General features: G+C 33.5%; 4 protein-coding genes across 4 annotated transcripts; 2 read left to right on the forward strand and 2 right to left on the reverse strand.

Annotated features, from left to right (window-relative positions):
- Window positions 1-1,055: 1,055 nt before the first annotated feature.
- LOC108222281 (glycine-rich RNA-binding protein 1-like) lies at window positions 1,056-2,758 on the reverse strand. Its single transcript, XM_017396205.1, has 3 exons — window positions 2,682-2,758; window positions 2,449-2,630; window positions 1,056-1,291 (listed from the first exon to the last, which is right to left on the reverse strand). Exons 1-3 carry the CDS (start codon window positions 2,756-2,758, stop codon window positions 1,056-1,058), a joined length of 495 nt encoding a protein of 164 aa, XP_017251694.1.
- Window positions 2,663-4,206, forward strand: LOC108215160 (LRR receptor-like serine/threonine-protein kinase GHR1). Its single transcript, XM_017387533.2, has one exon. It carries the CDS (start codon window positions 2,852-2,854, stop codon window positions 4,037-4,039), a length of 1,188 nt encoding a protein of 395 aa, XP_017243022.1. The 5' UTR covers window positions 2,663-2,851; the 3' UTR covers window positions 4,040-4,206.
- A 2,135-nt stretch (window positions 4,207-6,341) lies between these two features.
- LOC108211106 (DNA-directed RNA polymerase V subunit 7-like) lies at window positions 6,342-9,068 on the forward strand. Its single transcript, XM_017382620.2, has 2 exons — window positions 6,342-6,436; window positions 8,338-9,068. Exon 2 carries the CDS (start codon window positions 8,351-8,353, stop codon window positions 8,879-8,881), a length of 531 nt encoding a protein of 176 aa, XP_017238109.1. The 5' UTR covers window positions 6,342-6,436; window positions 8,338-8,350; the 3' UTR covers window positions 8,882-9,068.
- Window positions 9,069-20,329: 11,261 nt separating this feature from the next.
- On the reverse strand, window positions 20,330-23,007 carry LOC108196751 (uncharacterized). The gene is made up of 7 exons (XM_017364183.2): window positions 22,496-23,007; window positions 22,118-22,391; window positions 21,916-22,003; window positions 21,680-21,801; window positions 21,382-21,596; window positions 21,016-21,279; window positions 20,330-20,923 (listed from the first exon to the last, which is right to left on the reverse strand). Exons 1-7 carry the CDS (start codon window positions 22,637-22,639, stop codon window positions 20,483-20,485), a joined length of 1,548 nt encoding a protein of 515 aa, XP_017219672.2. The 5' UTR covers window positions 22,640-23,007; the 3' UTR covers window positions 20,330-20,482.
- Window positions 23,008-23,019: the final 12 nt, after the last annotated feature.

Raw genomic sequence — 23,019 nt, forward strand, 5'->3', positions numbered from 1 at the left:
ATTAGTCAGGTATTTCAAATATCTGGGAAGTACTAATATATGCAGTTGTTTGGTTTACCTATAACGTTGAAGTCTTAGCTGCAGAATGTAGGAAGTTACTTACTCACTCCCCCTGGTTACTTAGACTTCCTTCATGTAGCACGTAATTTAAACTTTATAGAATATAACATAAAAATACATTATCCACTCTGAAATAATATAATATTATGTATAATATTAATATTAATTAATTAAATTTAAAAATTATAATTGATATTTATTTATTTATTATGTGTAACTCAAAATATTATTTTGGAACACACGAAAATTTAATTTTTATTTAATATACCGGGAAATTACATAAGCAATTTTCTAAAATAATATATTGATACATATAATAGTAGAAATAATTAGTAAAATTTTGAAAAATTATAAGATTGTTATTATTATTTTTATTTTATGTAACTTAAAATATTATTGTTGAATTATATTTCTTCATTAAAAAAATTCTAGAATATGTTCATTTAATTTAATAAAAGAATAAAGAGAAAATGACAAAATATTAATGATATTTTTTTGGTCAAAACTTTATAAATATCAAAAGTATTTATAATAAAAATATTGATCAAATTATTTTTATAATAAATTAAATGATAAATATATTATTCAAAATTTATTAATAATAAATTTATAATTTGGTTAAACAAAATAATGAACATAATTAGTACAAAATTCATTTTTATCAACCAAAGATGTTTATTAGACTTCTCAGATAATTTTGTCAACCAAACATGTTTATCAAACTTCCTAGGTAGTTTTTATGGAAGGAAAGTATAAATCTCTCTGGGAAGTTACTTCCTGCATCCAACCAAACGAGCACTTAATTATGAATGAATTAGATTAATTCATCTTTAGAATATATCAACTGGATTTTATTTAAAACTTTTTCAGACTGGCAAACTCTAACAGCATATATATATATATAGGGTCCTACTCTAGTACAAACTCCTTATGGTACAAACGTACAAACTAGTGATTATGACAATAATATTTAGTGATTAGCAGTGTTTAAGTCACTAAACTCTACCAACCCCATCTCCGCCTTCACTTCCACCTCCACATCCTTCAGCTCTGCTTCCATTATCACCTTCGTCATCACCATCTCCACCTACGTGCCGCCCGCCCCCTCCATAACCACCACCTCCATGTCCACCTCCATAATTTCTAGCACCACCAAGTCCACCCCCACCTCCACCACCATCCCCTCCACCTCCACCTTTACTACCGTCACCTTTAGTCTCACCTTCGTCACCTGAAACCACAGCCCCGTCCCATTATCACTGTTATCAGGTTCTATCCAGTACTCACTGTTTCACTAATTTCTAAAGTGATAATCACTAATTTATACAACACAAATCACTAATTTGCAAATCGAAAATCACTAAAATATATAGCAGAAGATGCTGAATTTTGCAGCAACTCTCTCACTGATGGGACTGAATGGAATAGCACAGCCTCTGCTACTACCATTGCGCCACCACTGTTGACACCTCATCACCAACAACACCACTACCAAAACGTAGCATCATCAAACACCAAAACCGCAGCTTCATCACTAAATTGTATCTATATGTGTGTATCTATCTATATGGGAACAAAAATTATATTGATTTACAACACGACCAGTTGAGAGAAAGACAGCGATGAGAAAAGAAGAAGAGAGAGAGTAGATGTACGTAAAAGAAAGAAAAAATGAACTACAGTATATGAGTTATGTTATTTTTATATATGGTTTGTAGTTTGTATTTTAAGATTGGTTTGTATTTGAGCACTAACCTATATATATATATATAATCACACCAGTAGAAAAATGACTTTCTGCTTCGTCTCTTTAACGTTAGTCAAAGACAAAACCGAAGGTGTAGATGTTAAAATATTCATGTATTTTAGTATCAAATTACCAAAATTTTCATGTATTAAGAGTTTCAAAAAATATTTTTGTGTGACAATGAAATTAAAATCTTTTTAGCGATATGAAATCATTCGTGTGTAGTCTGGAATTGAATCCGATTTTCAGGGATATGTGAAACAAATTTTTATAAAGCACATATATATATATTTTTTTAATTTTGTGAATGCGTTTTCATAATTTTATAAAATTTAGAATATTCAGAAAAATGTTTAAAAAGATTTGAAAAACACATATTTCCATGACTCTTATTAAATCCGTACTCTATCAATTAATCGGTTTGCAATATTTTCATTTTGTTAATGATATGTATCCTGTTATTGACGTGAAACTGGGGATAAATATATTTTTCATAAATTAATTTAGTGACAAAAATGAAAATTTTGATTTAAAACAAGAATATCTCGAATGAAGTCATATAATCTAGAATGAATGACCATCCGATTATGTTTGACCAAGTGGTCAAAGGGAGCTAAGATATGATTTTATTATCTTCGTACGTCCATAAATCAAACTCCCATTAATTAAGTGTGATCTATTCCAGCCCCACTGTCTGCTTCTCATCCTAGTCACCAGACACTGAACAACCCTCTTGTGGCCACGTGTCACTTGCCTCACGTGGCCCCACCCGAACCTCAATCTCCCATCCACGTAGGCTCGGACAACCGTTTGAACTCCAAACCTCAAATAACAACATACATTTACTTACACAGACAACATAAAGAAAACAAACAAAACCAAAGAGAAAAACATCCCATTTATGTGACTTCTTCTTTCATCTTCAACACTTCTCCCACAAGAATCACCCATTTTTCCGCCATTAATTCCCCTCCAAGCTTTCACAACATTACACACACATCCTCGTACCTATACTTACAATCTTCTGTATCTATTTTCAAGAAAATGGGAATGAGAGTAGTGTTATTACACACTCTCTTGGTTTCCATTTTATTACATCAAACACTTGCGATGTTAAGCCCAGTTGATTTTCTAGCACTCCAATCTATTCGCAAGTCATTACAAGACATGCCCGGTTCACATTACTTCGCTTCGTGGGACTTCACCGCCGACCCATGCAACTTCGCCGGCGTTTATTGCTCCGGCGATCGAGTCATCGCCTTGAATCTTGGTGACCCACGAGCCGGTTCGCCCGGTTTATCTGGCCACCTTGATCCTTCCATTGGTAAACTCACTTCTCTTGCTGAATTCACTATGGTTCCGGGTCGGGTCATGGGTATTTTACCACCCGCCATCTCTCAGTTGAAAAATCTTCGGTTTATTGCTCTGAGCCGGAACTTTTTCTCCGGCGAGATTCCGGCCGGTTTGGGTGAGATTCGAGGGTTAAGAACGTTGGACTTGAGTTATAATCAGTTCACCGGAAATATTCCATGGTCAATCGGAAGTTTGCCTGCGTTGAGTAATGTGATTCTCAGCCACAATCGTCTAAACGGTTCGATTCCCCGGTTCGGTTCCTCTTCTCTGACCCGGCTTGACTTGAAGCACAACGACTTATCGGGGCCGATCATGCAAGATTTTCTCCCCCCATCGGTTCAATACTTGTCTTTATCATGGAACCGGTTCAGCGGCCCAGTGGACCGGGTTTTATCTCGTTTGACTCGGCTAAACTACTTAGACCTTAGTCTAAACCGGTTCTCAGGTAACATTCCAGGTATTTTATTCACATTCCCTTTATCTAATCTTCAATTACAGAGAAACTTTTTTACTGGACCGGTTCAACCGGTTGATCAGGTGCGGATCGCCACAGTGGACTTGAGCTTTAACCGGTTCTCGGGTCAAATATCACCCTTATTCTCATCGGTTCAGACACTCTACTTGAATAATAACCGGTTCATGGGTGAAGTTCCGAGTACATTTGTGGACCGGTTATTAGATGCCAGCATACAAATATTATATCTACAACATAATTATTTAACCGGGATATCGTTAAATCCAACGGTCGAGATTCCGGTTCAGAGCTCAATATGTTTGCAGTATAATTGTATGGTGCCTCCTGTTACGATGCCGTGTCCACTAAAAGCTGGGAATCAGAAGACAAGGCCTACTGGACAATGCATTGAGTGGAAAGGGTAGTTTGGGTATTTAGAAATTTCACTATAGTTTGATAATGTTAGTAATTTTTTGTTGTGGTGGGGAGGTTAATTGGTTTATTTATTTATTTTTTGGTGGAAATGTAAGTTAAATGTGGATATTATATATATTTTATATTAAAGATTCAACTCTTTATGAGATATATTGGATATGTTCGGACATACTGTTGGTTTTCTGAAGATTGATGCAAATTGTTTGTGTTTAAATGTCGGTTGATATTTAGGCATTTTTGTTACTGTAATTAATTATGATTAAGTATTGAGATCTTTGCCTTTTGGACTTAAAAGTAACTTAATATTAAAAGGAAGTCGAGGATGAAAAGAGGGAATGCTTTTTAGACTTTCGATGTGAATGAGGTGCGAGAGATTAAGCTGCATGTTGTGTGTAATGATTTGCGCTGATGGGTGCGCTGGAAAAGTGGAGATAACTTGAACACGAGACCAAATCTTGTGTTAATCATTCGCGGACACCCGATGATACTCTTAAGAACTGGGATTGGGTTTGATTTGCATTTGGGGTTGATTTAGCATTTGATCCGCGCAGGGATATCATGAAACCGTAAAAATCGCATGTGTTGAGCACGATTGGATAGTCCAAGTGGTGGGCTTATCCTCTGTTGTCTCGGGACACCGGGTTCGACTCTCGCTCACCCGAAAATTATTAGAACAGATACTAATTCTTAAGACATATAAGAAATACTATTATAAAACGTGATCTTTAATTTTTATGATCGTATGAGATTTTCACAAACTATGCGAAGTGATGCGGATTTCAGTTTAACAAATTACTAGTCTCATTCAAACCGCACCATAATAGAATTATATGTATAAATATATTATCTTTATATATATTTTAAAATTGTTAAATTAGATTATATTATATTGGGAATCACTCCAATACAAATACAAATTAAATTAGTTTACATATTAAAAACAATCAAGTACACTTCCCATTTTACTATACTCATTTCATAACTATTAATTGCATGTTTTTTATTATTGTCTTAATTTCTCGGCTCATTGTTGACGTGGCAGCAGACCCAATGCTGACATTACAGTGTAATCATGCTGTCGTGGCAGTCTGGGTGGCCCAATACTCGTGTGGCAGTTAGGTGGCTTCTAGTGTTGACATGGCAGTCTGGGTGGAGCACTCTATGTGGGTGCTGATGTGGCATTTGATATAAATGTAAATTTTGAAAAATTGATGTGCCAACTTGAGGGTGTATATTGTAAGTTTTAAAAGTATACAGAGATCTTTAATCATTTCACAACTAATTTTTAGAATTTTAAAATAATATTGTTTTGTGTTTGATCATCTCTCGTATTGTAATATGTATATTATTTATACTTAGGTTACGTATATATTTGTTAAACTTCTTCAAATGACGGTTAATTATTATTTTATAAATTCAGCATTATTATTATATCAAATTTTTATGAAATAATTATATTATTGTAATATGTTTTTAGTACTCATTATTATATTTACATTTTTGTTTATATATGTTTATTAATATTGTTGTAATTCTGAAATGATAAATACCATATAAATTTATTATAAAATATTTAACTATCATATATTTAAATTTTATTCATAATTTCAACTAAAAATATTTATTTTTATACTTACAAATCCCATAAACCACCTCGTACCGCACTACATTTTTTGTGTGATTTACACGATTTTTAGACTAACGTAGTGCCATAATTAAAAAAATCGTGTATGCATTTAGTTTGCAGTTTTAGAGAAAATCCGCGTCGTGACCATCCATCGATTAACGGACTTGGACGTAATTAAGGGGACGTTTGGATTAACTGCTTATACCAAGTTAGTTACGAACAAAAATAATTTTTAATTCATGTCTTTGGATAATTATTCTAGTATTTACAATATAAAAATTATTAATATAGTCGTAACATATTATAAAGTCTTTTAAAATGGTCTTATACATATTTGTAAAATCAAATTTCAAAAATAAAAATAAGTTATCAAAAAATTAGGATCTTTAACTTCTCATATTTTAGCTTATTAGTCAAAAATTCGCTTAGAAAATAAATATTATGAGCTTCCTAAACATAACTTTAGATAATAATCGAATATAATCATATTCATAATATAATTTAAAATTCTAGTATAATATTTCTAAGACTAACATATTTTATTTTTTTTGAAACTAAGACTAACATATTTTTAGAATTCAAATTAAATATATCCGAAATTTATAAAAAAAAAAAATCTCAAATCCTAATTAAATGAACCCGGACGTGTATAAAGTATAAACACACCATACTTTTGTAGTGTGGCAGTGTGTTTTTGCAGACAAGCTGGAGCTGTGCTGAGGCTGAGAACCAGAAACACAATTCATACAATTCCTTCACTGTGAGTCTCCTTTCTTGTTCTTCTAATTCTCTAGACTTGCAATCTAAAACCCCCTTCAGACTTGTGCTACAAAACCCTTATCTCGTTTTTTCCTCTTATGATTTCAATGTAATTACTGCTTAGCCCTAAATATCATCTGCTAATGCTGTATTGTTTGTGCATGTAACAAATTTTCACTTTCACGATTTTGTGACAACTGGATGTATTGTGATTTTGGGTTGCCCCTTTTTATAATTGATTCTGCTTTTTTAAGCCCTGATTTGCGTTTTCGAAATTGGGCTCCTTTGTCTGTAATCTGGCCTGTAGGTTTGGTTGCGAAGAGTGGAATGGAGTGAGTGAGTGAAAATAGAGGAAAATGATAGAGGTGGGAGGAAAGGATTTAAAGAAAATGAAATTATTGTGAAATTTTTATCATGGGATTTGGGGAGAAAATGGGGACTAGAGAAGTGAAGCTTGACCCAATGTTTGTGGGTTTGATTTGTCATAACAGGTTGAATTGTTTTGGTGGGTTTTTGAATGTTGTTAACTAGATTGTTTGTTCTAGATAGTCGAGTAATTTCGTGACTATATTGGTATATTTGGCCAGCATCATTGGTTTATCTGTTTATAATGTTTATATCCCCTCTCAGCAATGTTTGACACTATTGGCTGTTAGTCTTGTCTTATACTATAATTCAAGTATTATTTTTCGAGGAATGTTGGCAATTATGATGATATGATTTATATAATGAATTAGTGAATTGGCAATGTCCATGAGTAGGTTGGATCTATGGCGAAACATATGTTCAAAGTGGTTTAAGCAACTTCTGGAAACTAAAACCCACAACATGAGCTATATTGTTTGTAATCAAGCAGAAAAGTATGAAATCAGTTTTTAATAGTTCAAAAATCTGCTCAATAACCCTATATTATGAAGAATCTAATATTTAGAAGACCAGCAGCGAAAAGAGCTTGCTACGACTAGCTCTGTCTTTAAGTTTTTCTTGTTTTAGGTGCCTGAAGATTATACCCTCTCCCTTTTTCAACTTTTTCAAGTGGGACTGAAAAAGGTAAAATAGATTTGACATATCTGTATTAACAAGGGGTATCTATTTCTCTATATAAGGACTCTGGCTATAGTCTCTCTGATTATACCCTACTCTTCTAATCAGAGAAATATACATTGCAATAAGGTGGCAACATATAGGAAAAGTATTTGTACATTTGTTTCAAGGATTTGCTTCTTTGAGCTTTGGGGTACTATTGAGGTGATTGCTTGATTCCTAAACCCATGCATTGTTTCAAATATGTTGAAGAAGGTAGTTTACTAAATACATTTGTCTTTTAACAGATTACAGGCATGATTGATGTGATGCTCTGAACCACAAGCAGTTAACTTAAACTTGTAAAGACGAATATATTTAAATTCATGAAGTTTAATTGGATAAATAATTGCAACGTGCAAGCTTATAAATTACCTGCTATTATAATACCATATATATGCTAATTCTGTAAAGCCTAAAGTTTTCTATACTGATTTTCATGACTGGTTATTGATCCTATAATGATGTTTTTGGCTACTTACTATATTTATGTAACTTTTCGATTGTGCTCTTGATTGTTAACATCAGCTTTATCATAAGCGCTATGCAGGAGCAAGCACTAAAGTTATCATATAATATTGGGGTTTTTTCTTTTATTCTTTTACACACAAAAGTGATCATATGATAGCTACAAAATTTTCCTCGCAGTATGGCGTACAGTGTGTTCTACAGTAAATCCTCCATGCTGGTTCTAATGAAATAATAATGTCTGGTGAAGGATCTAGTTGTCATTACTATCTAGCTTCTCCTGTCAACTTGCCAAATGCTTTTACTTGTTTATTTTAATTTTGATTAATATTATTGTTTGTTATGTCGTAGGTCTGGTGCCAATATGTATCTCAAGGCACAGTTGCAATGGAATGTTATCATTCCTGCTGAAAATCTTGATGCCAAAGGACTGGCGCTGCAGAAGGCAATAATAGTCCGCCTTCTGGACGAGTTTTCTGCTAAGAAAGCTACAAGCACTCTTGGTTATTTCCTCGCAGTTACTACTCTGGACAAGATTGGAGAAGGGAAAGTCAGACAGCACTCTGGGGATGTGCTCTTTCCCGTAACCTTCACATGCCTCACCTATAAAGCTTTTGCTGGTGAGGTTCTAGAAGGAGAAGTGCATAAGATTCTAAAGCATGGTGTTTTCCTGAGGTGTGGACCAGTTGAGCACATTTATCTCTCGCATCTCAAGATGCAGGGTTACAGTTTCGTTCCCGGTGAGAACCCCATCTTTATGAGCGAGAAGTCAGCAAAAATCGAGAAAGGTGTAAAGCTACGTGTTATGGTGATTGGTGTGAGGTATATGGAGGCTGAAAGGGAATTCCAGGCTGTCGCTAACTTGGATGGGGATTACCTAGGACCTATTGAGTAGTCTTAACCAGTATGACCTGTGATGGATTTGTATTTTCTGACTTCTAGGTAAATTATGGAAGTAGATTCCTATCTCCGGTGTTTATTTTAGTTCAGTGATGTGCACTTCTCTTATATAATGTATTATGTCATCTCTGCGGACACAAAAGTTTAAGAATGGAAGTAAGGAACTAATCCTAAATTGTTAAGCTTTTGTAGTTTAAACATTTAGCCCTGTTAGTCCCATTTGGTTCTTTGCTTATCACAGTTAGGTTTGGTTTATATATATGTTTGGCTGCCTGCAGATGCATCAATAATGACATTGTCTAGATTGATACATATATTTTAAATTGGTAGCTGAGAAGTAAAAGAGTACACTCAGTTTGTAAAAGTGTTCTGCCATCAGGACCATCATCAGTTGGTTTAATGCAAGTTCTGAAGCGGAGCCATGTGATGCTTATTCGGCAAATATGCATCTTACGGATCTTTGTCCTCCAATAATTTCACAGTATCTACATAATCATGTCGAACTTTATCTCTAAGATCTCCGGATATGAAGCTTTAGCGTATTCATAAGCACCAACTGTCACCTTGAACAAGTTACATGAAGTGCTATTTCACCTTTTGACTTGGTTTTGCACTTAAAAGATGGATATGTTTTGAGAATCTGCTTTGCCCGATTCAGATGCGGAGATGGACGGTATGCTGTGTTAGTCTGAGTTGATCTCAGACTCCAGTTATGCTGTGCTTTATCTTAAGAACATTTATATTGCCTATAATTCTAAATCCATGTCTTTGTTACACAAGAGATTAAATGATTGGCTATTTGCAGCTTTCTATTAGCATGCTACATTATTGCCCATCTCCCTTTCCAAGTCATAAACATTAAACACCTCCAAAAAGAGGCAAAAGACATTGTAAAATATAACTTATTCTTGTTTACCACAGTGTTTAATCTTTGTTACTTTTTATAAGAAAATGATCAATGTTAAGCATGCTTCACATCCGGTTTTTATATTTGTGACAAACATCAGTAGATCTGGGCTTATTTCCAGTGCTTTTAACCCAAATTCACAGGCTACAGCTTGTTTACCAGCTACCAGAAGATAGATCAAGATCTCTGCTACACTCTAGGGGCCAATGCAACATAGCAACCAAATTGTTTATTGTCATGTCTTTGATCAGTAGAATGCCCTCTTTAACAGCCAACAGCTAAGCGAAGCAACATATCTAAAATGTATTATAACTAGAAAGAAAACTTACTCATTAAAGGTGTTGCCGACATTTTTTAGGAATAAGGTCCCAAGTATCACTGCCCAAAATATCACTTTCAATTCAAAACATCAAATCGTATTGCGTTCATTTTGAAGCTTACACTGAACGTTCATTTAAAAACTTTAAACGTTATTTTATGTAGAATTCCACTAAGACAATAAACTCATGACCGCAGACCAAACGCCAAAGGCAACCCATTTACTCGATTCCACACCCATTTATTTCGCTGATTCCAAAGACTCCAACAAACCATCCCAAACATGACACACTGGCCGTGAGTAAGAGCTTGGAGTACAGGAACTAACATATCAAGGCAAGATTCATTCAGATACCTCAACTTGTTTCGAAGCCAAAGCCAGGAACATTGATTTCTTGCACTTCCAGAGCGGAACAGACCTTACTTCGATCGACCCCTAGTTCCTAGTGTATTCGGACTCAAAGTAACACTAACACTCAATTTATTATAGTTAATAGCCTGCCAGACCAAGTTTCATATCTATATAAGATGCCTTTCATGGTACGTGCTTCAACTTCCGTAGCCCAAAAATTAGGTCAGCAAACAATATGTGAGATATTGAAGGCGCTCCTCTAGCTATAGCACACCCGTAAACCAAACCAACATTTTCATTTCGATTAATGATCGCACTCAAATCTTCTGCACATACTCTCTCCGTCCCCCAATACAAGTCTCTTTTGGAATAAATTTTTGTCTCATATGTCTAGTTTTAGTTTCTAATGCAAATATATTGTCAATATTCCACCTTTTTTGAAAGTCGTAGGATGGAGGGAGTAATATATAGATAGCAGAAAGAGAATCACCTTAAATGTTTTTTTTTAGGTAATAAGCGTTTACTTTACATGTATTGAATCAACTTGATTGATTTTCTGTCAACTTAATTGATTTTATTTTTCATATATCCTGACAAGTTTTTTTATTTATTTTTCATATGGGTCTGTTTGTCTGGGTTTTAAATTGTTATCGACTTTAAATATGTTCACGTGATAAGTCCAATATCGGTTTAAAGTTTGAAATACGCCGCAAACTCTACTTTTTTCATGGAATTAATTTTTTAAACTTTACTGAGAAATTTTTCATAATTCAAAGGTTACCTATAATTCATTTTATTTTTATTATTATATTTTTAGTGATCCATAAATCATCAATAATAAGTCAAAATCATCCAAATAGCAGCTTATCGCATTAAATCATGTTAAAAAATTTAAAACCCACTGAAATGGAGGTCATGTATCACTTCAGATCTTTAGGGGGATCATTTCAATCATCAACACTGGTCTTATTTTTTGTTGTATGTTGATAAAAATTTTAATTTATACTTCTTTTTCTGTAATTTGGTGTTATAATTTATATTATCATTAATATATAAATTGATACTACATTCTTGTATTGATGTTTTATTTTGAATTTAATTATTATTTACTAAATTGTTTTTCAGCCTTTTATATAAATTTTTTAAGTGTTCTTAATAGATAATTAATATATAAATTTTATTTATTATTTCAAATGATTTATAATAATTATCTTTTATATATTATATATTATTAATTAATAATTTAAAATTAATAATTATATACTAGAAAGGTTAATGATTTTATCCTGAACATGGACTCTTAAATGATTGAGCCGGCCCTGGCTGCATGATGCTCTATCACCCATTTCACATGCAGATTGTGATATTGTATGAATTCGGATTCTTTACTTTGTCTCTATCCAATACACACGTACCATTCATGCTCGCACCATCTTTGCTCCCACTGGCATTTTATCATTCCCTTTTTGGGTAAAGACTAAAGGGTACTTTGGCTGTCCGTCGTACGCTCTAAATCACCGGGTGCTGCACTTTTTAGATTTTAGTCCATCAGACTGAAAACGTAGTAAAAAGTGCGGCAAGATCCTATAGATCCTAGATCTTCAAATTTTGGCCCTACCGAATTTAGATGAAAAATATAAATTTTAAAAGAAATGAGTTTATGAGTACAGAATCTAATAAAATGCCTTATTACATCTGATTGTTCCGTTACCATCGACCTATCAAACACCTTATGGAATCTAAGAATTATCTACAAATTATGAGGAGTTCTAGTAAGTGTTTTGTATATAAAAATTTTACATTACACTTTAATTATGGAAAAGCTATATATGCAAAGACTGTGCATGAATGGTGTGTAGTGGACAAGTTTTCTAGAATCTTCAGGTGTATTATATGGAGGCGGTTGGAGAACCCACCCCATCAGATTCCAGACTTAAGGTCCAATACCTTACTTCAGTTAGGCAAATTCACGGATCCAACATTATCCTATGATCGAAGGTAACACTAACAACTATTGAGTATACCTAAGAATTAAGGAGGTGCATGGTATAATCATGATTCATGATCGTCTCCTGTATATGGACGAGTCCTTACTCCTTTGGTGAGAATAACCCAATAGAATACAGAATATGGTCTCCTTCAAGACGATATATATGATCATCCTGACTATCTGACGAGGACACCCACTCGGAAGGCTTTTGAAAAATAATAAAATTCACCACTCCATCAGATTCCGTACGTAAGGCCCAATACCTCATTTCAGTCAGGCAAATTCACCACTCCATCAGATTCCGTACGTAAGACCCAATACCTCACTTCAGTTAGGCAAATTCACGGATCCAACATTATCCCTATGATCGGAGGTAACACTAACAACTATTGAGTATACCTAAGAATTAAGGAGGTGCATGGTATAATCATGATTCATGATCGTCTCCTAGTGTATATGGACGAGTCCTTACCCCTTTGGTGAAAATAACCCAATAGAATGCAGAATATGGTCTCTTTCAAGACGATATATATGATCATCCTGACTATCTGACGAGGACACCCACTCGGAAGGCCTTTGAAAAATAATATGATCACCTCAAATCCCCGCACAAGGATTTTCAGGCATAATACATGATTGAGAAACTATAGATCATCAACGGATCGGATCCGACAGCATGATCTCCACATAATTCCTGGATGACCTGTCATTATCATCCTGAAGCATATCCCTAAGAAAAAGGGATATTCTATTATGAACTTTGTAGCGCAATCATGTATCATCTTCTTCCATTTTGGACGAGCCCTAAGAGCGTGTCTAGTCTCCATAAACCAAGTCCCCAAGAGCGCATCATTCCTCTCCCCTGGGCGAGCTCCTACAAGGGCACGCAATCTCCATAGGCCAAGCCCCAAGAGTGCACCCTTCCTCATGAAAGGGGATAATCTCTCCTTACCTTCCTTATCCATCCATTCCATTTGAAAGTCAAGTTCTGTCGTTCACTCATTCGATTCATTAACAGATAGTGAAATTTTGGTTATAACATAATTTACGGTACATAAACTTGAAAACAAATTAATTATTCGAATCAATATTCTCTCGATTTATAGTAGGGTTTCCGTAGAATCCACTCACATATATATATATATATATATATATATATATATATATATGCTTGTATATTGCATGCATGTGAAGGAGTTTTATGGAATATAGATATGATGAACTACATCTATCTGATAATGTGAGTGATAGATAAATTTGGTATTTGAACTAAAGAAATGGTGTTAAAAATGTATTGGTTTAATAATAATCGAAAGTGGAAGGAATGCTAGATAAAACAGATATTAATCTGATTGATGAGCAAAATTTGGAGACTTCGAGAAATATTTAGTAGATGAGTTAGATTTTCATGTGGATAATTTAATTTGGATTCGGGAGTTAGTAAAATATTTATTGGTGATTATTATGTGAATGGACGTGAAAGATTTATTGGTGATTATTATGTGAATGGACAAGATTGAAATGGTATTATAGAATTATTTCAGACATGGTATTTATTTATAATTATTTAAATTAAGGGCATAACTCTTGTATCAGTTATATCATATACTTGAGGAACTCGAATTTTCATGTGCAACATACGGTTACGATAGTGCGAAAAAGATCTAATTTACAAAATCACTTTTACAATGACATACAGTTTAAATTTTAGGATGGATTGAAAGAGTTTGGTGAGTAGATATAGGTCTGATCCCTGTAATCTTCTAATTACTACACTAGTTTAGAGGAACTAGGGTAATTAAGTCCACTACTTGCACTTGCTTATTACAAAGTTTTTCCACTCGAAGATGGTTTGGTGAAATGAGACAAATTTGTAAATATTTTTCTTGCTTTGAGAATATTTTGAGATTGTAATGTTCTGTTAATTCCAACTTAAATGTATTAGGATATTTTGTTTCTTGTTCGTTATGTATTCTTCATTTAGATTATCATTTCTAATACCATGAGTTTATTTTGAGATTGTACATTTGACACTAGCACCATGAATTCATAAGGAACATTCATTTAGAATCCTTTTCGAATATTAGTTTTCGAATGGAAAATGATGATTCGCCTATTGGGACAAGTTAGTCTATTATGAGTTCCTTTATTATGAAGAGGTTGTTTCATTTTGGAATATATAACATCTTATGTTGTATTTGGTTGAGGTGAATGAATATGGAAGGAATGGAATGAAATTTGAACTATGCTACAAATGTTTATAAATTTCATTCCTTCTGTCATTCCATTCATAACACTCAATACTAGATTATACCCCCAATTTGGGAAGGAATGCTCAATTTCTTTCTATACTCATCTTCTTCTCAAATCTCATCATAACAATTTTGCACTCACTCAATTTTTTTCAAAACTTTCCTCCAACCTCTACTATTTTCATTTATTTTTAGTCATTTCATCCCATTCTTCCCAACCAAACACCACATTAGTTTGTTGATTTATTCTAGCTACTTTGAACCATATACATGTTGCTTAAGCAATTATAATATATAGTTCAATTCGTTTATATTATTCACTAAAGATCAAACCAGTAATTAATAAAATAATTAAAATCAACATGTCATAATGACCAAATCAATTGCACAAGATCAAAGAAGAATTACAATACTTACCTAAGATGATCAAATTTGTGATTAAATATTAGTCATCTGAGATTATAATAACAAGTGGCTCTATCTTATATATATATTGATTAGGCGACTTAAAGAAATTAAGAGTTTTTATATTGATTTTGTTTAATTTAATTATTAGCATATACGACATATATAACATGGTAAGAATGTATATGTGTGTGTGTGTGAGAGCGCGTGTTACTTTTTCTTTAAATCTAATCATTTTCGTTAATTATAAATTAACTAGCCTATAACCCGTGCGAAGCACGGGTGACCATTTTTTTTTTTTTGTTATTATTTGTAAGCTTAATAGCATATTTTCGTGTTTTATTATTAATTTAATTTAATATAATGTTATTAACTTATATTAACCGTTTGGTTATATTCACTTTTGAAAGTTTGTCTTGTAGATGATTTTTCTATATTATTATTTGTTATTCAGTATAGGTTTTTTGGACATCATAAACGGAGGCATTGACGAAAAAGATAAAGCATAAACTCACAAAATTAGTTGCATAAGGTCAGACTTTGGCCGATACCTATCTGTTCATGTTCAATGATGTGAAACTTAATACTCTCATGTAATGCAGGCATGTATATGAATTCTCCGGTTTCGATTCTTGCTGCTTTACTTTTCTTTTATTTACCTTCCAAGAGCTGAAAGTGGAGTATCAACTCTCTGACAGAGAGTCCATGATAGTGGTTGTACACTGTACTCATGACAGTAGCAAAGCAACACCGAATAAGATTCAAAATAACTTCTAAACACTTTACCCTGAATTTCTGTCTACAATACTTCTAAATATTTGCACATATTAAACTGGATGACTCTACTAAAATGACTGTTACCAATAATAATAATATTAAGTGTCTAAATCACTTGCATCAGAAATCTTACATTAAAGAAAATTAAGAATGATATTAAAATAGATCTAGATAGAGGTCAATGGAGTGTGTAAGATAAGCCGAAAGACATCCCATGAGTAGAGCAACTTTACACTGAAGACATGTAAATTCATCTATCTGATCCGGGTGTACGGGGTATCCATCCGGTGTATAATGATTGTCCTCATTTGGAAGTTGAGCATTGCAGATAGGGGATCCAGTCAAGTTTTCGAATATTGTATCGGGATATATGTGTCCGCCAATCTTTTTCAGAGCTAGTATCATGCCACTAATTTTTGGCTTTGTCGTTGGCGTTGTGATAATTTGGGCTATAGCAGTTACTGCGTCACTCCTTTTTTTCGGGAAGAAATATATATCCATCATATTTTTGAATAGATAGGAGAGCATGTGACCTCTGGTAGATAGATCTTGGATAATTTTGTATGATATGTCTAGGACATCATAACAAACGTGATTTCTGAGGACGACACTTTTACATACCCAGTAGAATTCCGCATCGAGATTGCCCAGGCGTTGTGCCATTGTCATGAAGTATGTAAACATGCTTTCATCAGGTCTGTTTATAACGTGCCCCCATTGATATAATTGATGAATGGGAATATGGTTGAGTAAAGCTATAACTGTTGCGTCATTCTGATCTTTTATCCAAAAAATCAGGAAATTGAAGAAGTGCCTAAACCTTTCACTTGATGTCTTCATGAGTATAAGAGCAATGGTGCTTAACGGGATGTCATGTATGAAGTCAGTGGCCGAATATCGAATAAAGTTCCAATTTTTGCATGTGGCACGAAAACAAACTCTTTCCTGATAGTTAAGTTTGTTTAGTACTAACCTCAATAAATCTGGTGGGAGATGGTTCCAGTACCTAAGAACAGTGATGGTAGGTGGCCTTGGTCTTTGTTTCTTGGGTTTGATGTTTGGTGCACGAGTGGTTATTGTTGCGGTAGGTTTTTTATGATTCAACCAATAATCTGTACTTGTCTGCAGGTGAAAGTTTTTTTTGAAAGATGTTAGAAATTAAGTTCAATTAATTGAAGGCTAAAGATATATAAACAGTATTGTACATAGGTCTGACCTTAATATGAGTTTCTTGTGTTCTTGAGCGTTTCATGTTTGGCTGTCTTCACTTGCACGTATAAGGACAGGGGAGTATATTTTTTTGTGTTTGGCCGGTGATTTGTATGAGCTTTTGGTTATGTTAACTGTATATATTGTGCAGTGGCATATGATGTGTCATGCATGAATTGAAATTGTGTAGTTTGTAAGTTTGTAGGATTAGAGTTTGTATTGTTCTGCACCACATGTTTCATAGTTTAATTAGAAGTTTTGAAAGTTAATTTTGTTTTCTTTATCATAATTAAAATAATTTATAAATATATGTTTTTGTTTTAAAATATAGTAGTAATATATATCTATCGTGCTATCTAATATTGTAAATTGTTTCTCGGGAGTTGTTTTTTAAGCTACTTCAAGAACTGCTGGATCAAGGATATAAACAATTCAAGAATGCTTATAGTTTGTTTATCAAACATAATGGCAACAGAATGGCTATTTAGTTGTCTCCGTTGACAATATGTTAATTTTCTGCACTCAGCTTTCAGCATTCAGGATCTTGGTGTTTTACTCCAGAAAGTATTTTCATTTAGTTCTGAAGTAAACCAACTATAACAGAACTCAAACAGAAATTCCCAGAAAATCCATGGTTGCTAAATGGCCAGAAGCCATGGTTGCTAGTGTAAGAATCATAAAAACAGGACTTGGTTAGCCTCAGAAATACTATTTAGTTCATGTTTTCGTTAAATCATAAAAGTAACACAGTTAAATACAAAAAGAGGTGAGTTTCAGTATTTTCATTTAGTTCATGTCTTCGTTAAATTTTGTACATAGAATCACACTGGAATGATATATTAAATTGTGTTTTTTGTCTTGTTCAGAAAGAATCAACACAAAAGAGTGTTGCTTCAGCTTGAAGGGCAATTTGCAGGTCAGAAACCTATAGGCTGCTAAGCTATTTCACCAAGTAGATCAATCCAGTAGTATCCAGTCCACTCAAGCGCTATAGAATAATTAGTTAGTGGCAACATTTTCATCAGTTCACCTCATGATTTATTAGCACTACAAGGATTCCTTGTAGCTCCATGTAACTTGAATGTGTCAGAGTCCTAGACCTCGATCGATTCTTCAAAAGAGTTTACAACAGAATTCCATAGCTATCTACCAAACATGATAGTGCTCAAGTGTTATTTTCACTGGAGTAGTTGAAATTTTTGTCAGAGGATATAATACAGAGGCTCAGAGAACTGTTCAGAGAATTTTTTTTTTAAACATGGACGTTATTTGGTGTCTCAATTGACGTCCTAAATAAAAATTTAGGACAAGGATAAAAAAAATTATATAATTCATAATTTACAATTTATATTTTAAATGTTAACATCATTTTATTAATATTTTAACATTAGTTAATTGAATTTTAATTAAATTATATTAACCAACAGATTATATTTAGCTTTTATAATTTACTATCTATTTGTAAATATTTTTTAGTTTATTTGTGTATTGTATATGAAATTAAGAAATTAATAGTATTTTTCATTATAAAAGTCAAGTGTTTTTCGATAATAATAATAACTTTACAACTCGCTCTATAAGACTTTTTTTAAACATCTCACAACTTTTTAGCTGTCGGTATCAATAAAAACGATCTACGATTAGCAAGAATCACATATAATGCCAGCTCAATGTGTATAAACAGATGCAAATATGATTAATGAAAATAAAATTGTAAAGTTAACATTTTGATAAGAGTTGCTTATACATGAGAGTCACAGAGGAAATATTATATAAGCAGAAGTGAAATTTTTGTTTATGGTAAAGTCCTTGCATTGTGACCGAATCAATTACTACAAATAATAAAATCTGAGAACATATACCGAAATGGATTGAAAATGGGATGTCATACATGCTGTTGCGAAACAAAGGCTGCATATACATTCACGGGAAGTCGGTAAATCAAATAGTTTGACAATATATAGTGTTATAGTTGTTCCTGAAGTGTGAAATATATCAGCCTAAGTTATGATCATTTCTTCCCAGGACAACATATGTCGCGTGGCCTCTCATTAACATACATAAGTCTATCTGGTTTGTTTTAAGCATATGAAGTATACGGAAACACAAAACAAATCATAGTCGCAGATAACCTTGTAAAAAAAATGGCAACTCCAATGAAGTAAAAAAAATTAGCAGCTGGGAGTGTAACCATGTTATATACAAAATCCATTTGAAAGAAGCTGATGAATGAAAACAAAAAGAAAACATACTGCAATCTACACTTCTGCAGAAAGATAGACAATCGTGATTCTATACTTATGTAAACTATGTGGACCTAGACAGTGTATTTAACTGTACATGTGACCAGAGTGTCCAGTATATAAGAACAATTGAGTCTGAATTCTCCCCAAGTAGCAAAAAGAAATGTACATAACTCTGGTTCTCTGTGTAAGGTGCTGGTTTAACAATAAATTTTAACACCAAATTCGAGTGAAGTTGCATATACATCAAAAGAAAAAATAAAAGATTTACGACTGAAACAAATATACATAAGAGGTCTAACACTGCATAAGGGAAACAGATAAATGGTACCATAGTGGCAGATAACCATGTAAATAAATGGCAACTCCAATGAAGGAAAAAAAAAATTAGCAGTTGGGAGTGTAACCATGTTATATGCAAAATCACATTGAAAGAAGATGATGAATGAAAACAAAAAAAACCAGACTACAGTCTACAATTCTCGATGGACAGACAATACCTATGTAAAATATGCGGACATAGACTGTGTATTTAACGAAAATTGTGATGGCCTTTATTAAGCATTTGATGTACAACGAAACAACTTTGCAAGTGTCCGGTATATAAGCACAAATTAATCTGAATTCTCCCTAAGTACCAAAAAGAAATGTACGTAACTCTGGTTCTATGTGTAAGGTGCTGAAAACAGTGGTTTAACAATAAATTTTAACACCAATGCGAGTGAAGTTGCCTTGCAAAACTGCTAAAACCTAATGGACAAAATTAAACATAGTATTGAGAAGTCGTTTCAGAAAGCAACAATTCAAGTTTAAACCTGATAATCATCAAGAAAAAGCTAAATAACGCATGCACACACCTGAAATATACCTGCAACAGGCCATCAAGTGGTCTGGCATCAAGTGTTTTTATAGATTTAAGTCGAAGAAGAAAACAATAAAACATCAATTTATTAGATAATACCAAATTTACATTTCATAAAACAATAAAAGAAAGTCTTAGAAAAAAGTAAAAAGAACAGGAATGTTACTAAATAGCAGTTCTCATTGAAATATCTTTGTAAAATAAAGAAGGTAATACCCCTAGCCAATTAAAGGATCTACTGATACTACTGTTACCAATAATAATAATAATATTATGCAAGCTTAGGTATTTGTACGCTTAAGACTCTTGTTTCCAGGCCTTCCCTTTGTACCTGAATTTGGTGGTGGAACCTGACCTCCATTCTTTGCATGTCTCTGAGCATCATGGCCTTGTTCTACTTCTAAGGAGCCCTTTGATGTATTTTCTGGAGGAGGTTGTACTTGCTCTGAATATGTCTCATCATTTGGGTTTTTTCTCTTTTTCTGCAGATGATGTTCAGATGGTTCCGTGCTTTCGTGGTCCAAGTCATGTTCCGAGCTATCTTCACCGGAATCAATTTTAGAATTGGAAGTTGGTTTGTTGCTTTTCACTTCATCTACCTCCATCACCGTGAAGCCTTCTTTATGCTGAACTGTATTGTATTGATTCAGTTTGAGCCTAAATATGCAAGTCATGCCGACCATATTATTTAAAATTGGTGGCATCATCTCTGGTGTCGCGTTCTGTTGCAGGGAAACCAACACATGTAATAATTGTAAAGTGTAATGCAATTATATTAAGTCAAGCATTTGTATCATGTTGGAAAGGTGAATACCTGGTCACTGTTGAGTAGATGCTGTGCTGAGACATTTATTAGTTTCATTACATGTCTATCAAATATGACAAAGGACGTATCGGCAGTTGAATCCTTGACTGCCAGCGTTACTTTATATATTGGTATTGGTTTTGTTTTATGAGAACATTTGATGCATTGCCCGAAGTCATTCATTTTTTTCCCACACTTGTTGCAGCCAATATAATACCAGCCTTCGTTGGGAAATAAACCAATCACAGTTGCTTCGGTGTAAAATTCAATAAACTGCATAGTAATTTAATAGCAGGCAAGGTGTATAATGAAAAAATTAGGTTTATGTTGTAATCTGCATTATAAGTGACAAAATTATGTTGTTTGATTTCTTACATTTTTTCCATCCGGGAGTTGTGCCTCAAATAGTTGTGCTATTGTCACAGCTTCAACATTAGCCATATTTTGTTGCTCCTGGCTCCTCATAGATGGCACAAGTGTTGGGATTATACTATTTTCCAACTTAGTACTCTCACGTAGTGTTGTGACGGCCGAGTGGTCGATATTGAAAAAGTATTGTGTTGAACTACTTGACCACAGCACAGATTCCCCTGCAAAGTTGTAAGATGACATTGATTAAGAAAGATTATATGAGTCATGATTAGTATAAGGTTGAAAATAATTGAATGCGTACCTTTCACAAGTCTTGTGGAAGTACCAGTTATGATTACAATGACATTTGGTTGGGTGTACTCATTTTCAAGCTTTAGGAATTCAAATGCCTGATTCTCCCACAGTGTGACCTTTATCTCATCTCTGAATGAAAGAGAGTAATATCCAAGGGTTGAAAAAGTAATGCATAACTATGTAATTTAAAGCAATGGTTATGTTTTGGTTAGAGATTATTGTAATTGTGTAACAGAAGCGCACCTTTTGTCCGCAAGGACAATATCTAATGACTTTTTTCCGCTTTTGGCAGTTTGTATATGAGTATAATCTTTCAACTTTCCCACGACATCTAAAAAATAATCTCTGTGCATTAGTATTATAGAGAAGTAAATGCTGATTTAGTACCTGGCTATATCAAAGTATTAAAAAAGCTGGTAGTTGTAATGGATGGATAAGTTATTACCTATAAGAGTCACAACATCTCCAAGTCTTGCCCTGGTTTCTTCGAAAGTCTTCAAATTAAATTGGAACATAGGGATAGCGGGCACATCACCAATTTTCTTGACAGAGGTCTTTCTATGAAAATTGACACTGTACTCTCCCGGCACAGGTCTGTACGTGTCGGGTGCAGCAGCTACATCGTAGTTTGAAATCAAGTATACACTTCCAAGCAGGAGCCTTTTAGAGAAATCTGCTATTAGACCAAATTGCAGGGGTCCGGCCTGGACTTGGGTCCCCTGTACAGTTTGTTTGTTGTATTAAAAAGTTTTCGAAGTTAATTTTCTATATTGTTGGGGAGAAGAAACACACACACATATATATAATAATCAACAAAGCATACCTCTTCATCAATAATGATATAGGTTTTGGTTGTGGCATGTGTTGCTCCTGGTTTTCTCCCTTCCCATTCCCTTGAAATCCGAACTTTGATGAAGCCTGTTCCCCTTCCCAGAGTTAAATCTTTCAATAATGTGTATGTCTCCATGAATATGCTATCGGTTGGGGATTTTGCTTGCTGAGTGATGGTCACAGGACTTCGCTTACAAAGTGATGGTTTGTTTATATAGTTGGAAGAATCCGTGTAGAAGTGAATTTATATACGTTGATAGTTGTAATGAAAGAGACATCTGATAATGATACGATTCTATCCGTTTGATTTTTAGTAGAATTATAATTTTGAGTAGTAATATGATAGAAGTCGTGAAATATTATAATTAATTTCATGTTTTTTTATAATAATACATATAGATAGATATTAATAATATTATAAGAAAATAAAAATATTTTTATGTTTTTTAAAGAAGCAAATGTATAATAGATAATTCTATGTTTTTTTAAAAACATATTCATATTAATATTGAAAAA

This window comes from Daucus carota, chromosome 1 (genome assembly GCF_001625215.2).
Source record: "Daucus carota subsp. sativus chromosome 1, DH1 v3.0, whole genome shotgun sequence".
Taxonomy (NCBI): domain Eukaryota; kingdom Viridiplantae; phylum Streptophyta; class Magnoliopsida; order Apiales; family Apiaceae; genus Daucus; species Daucus carota.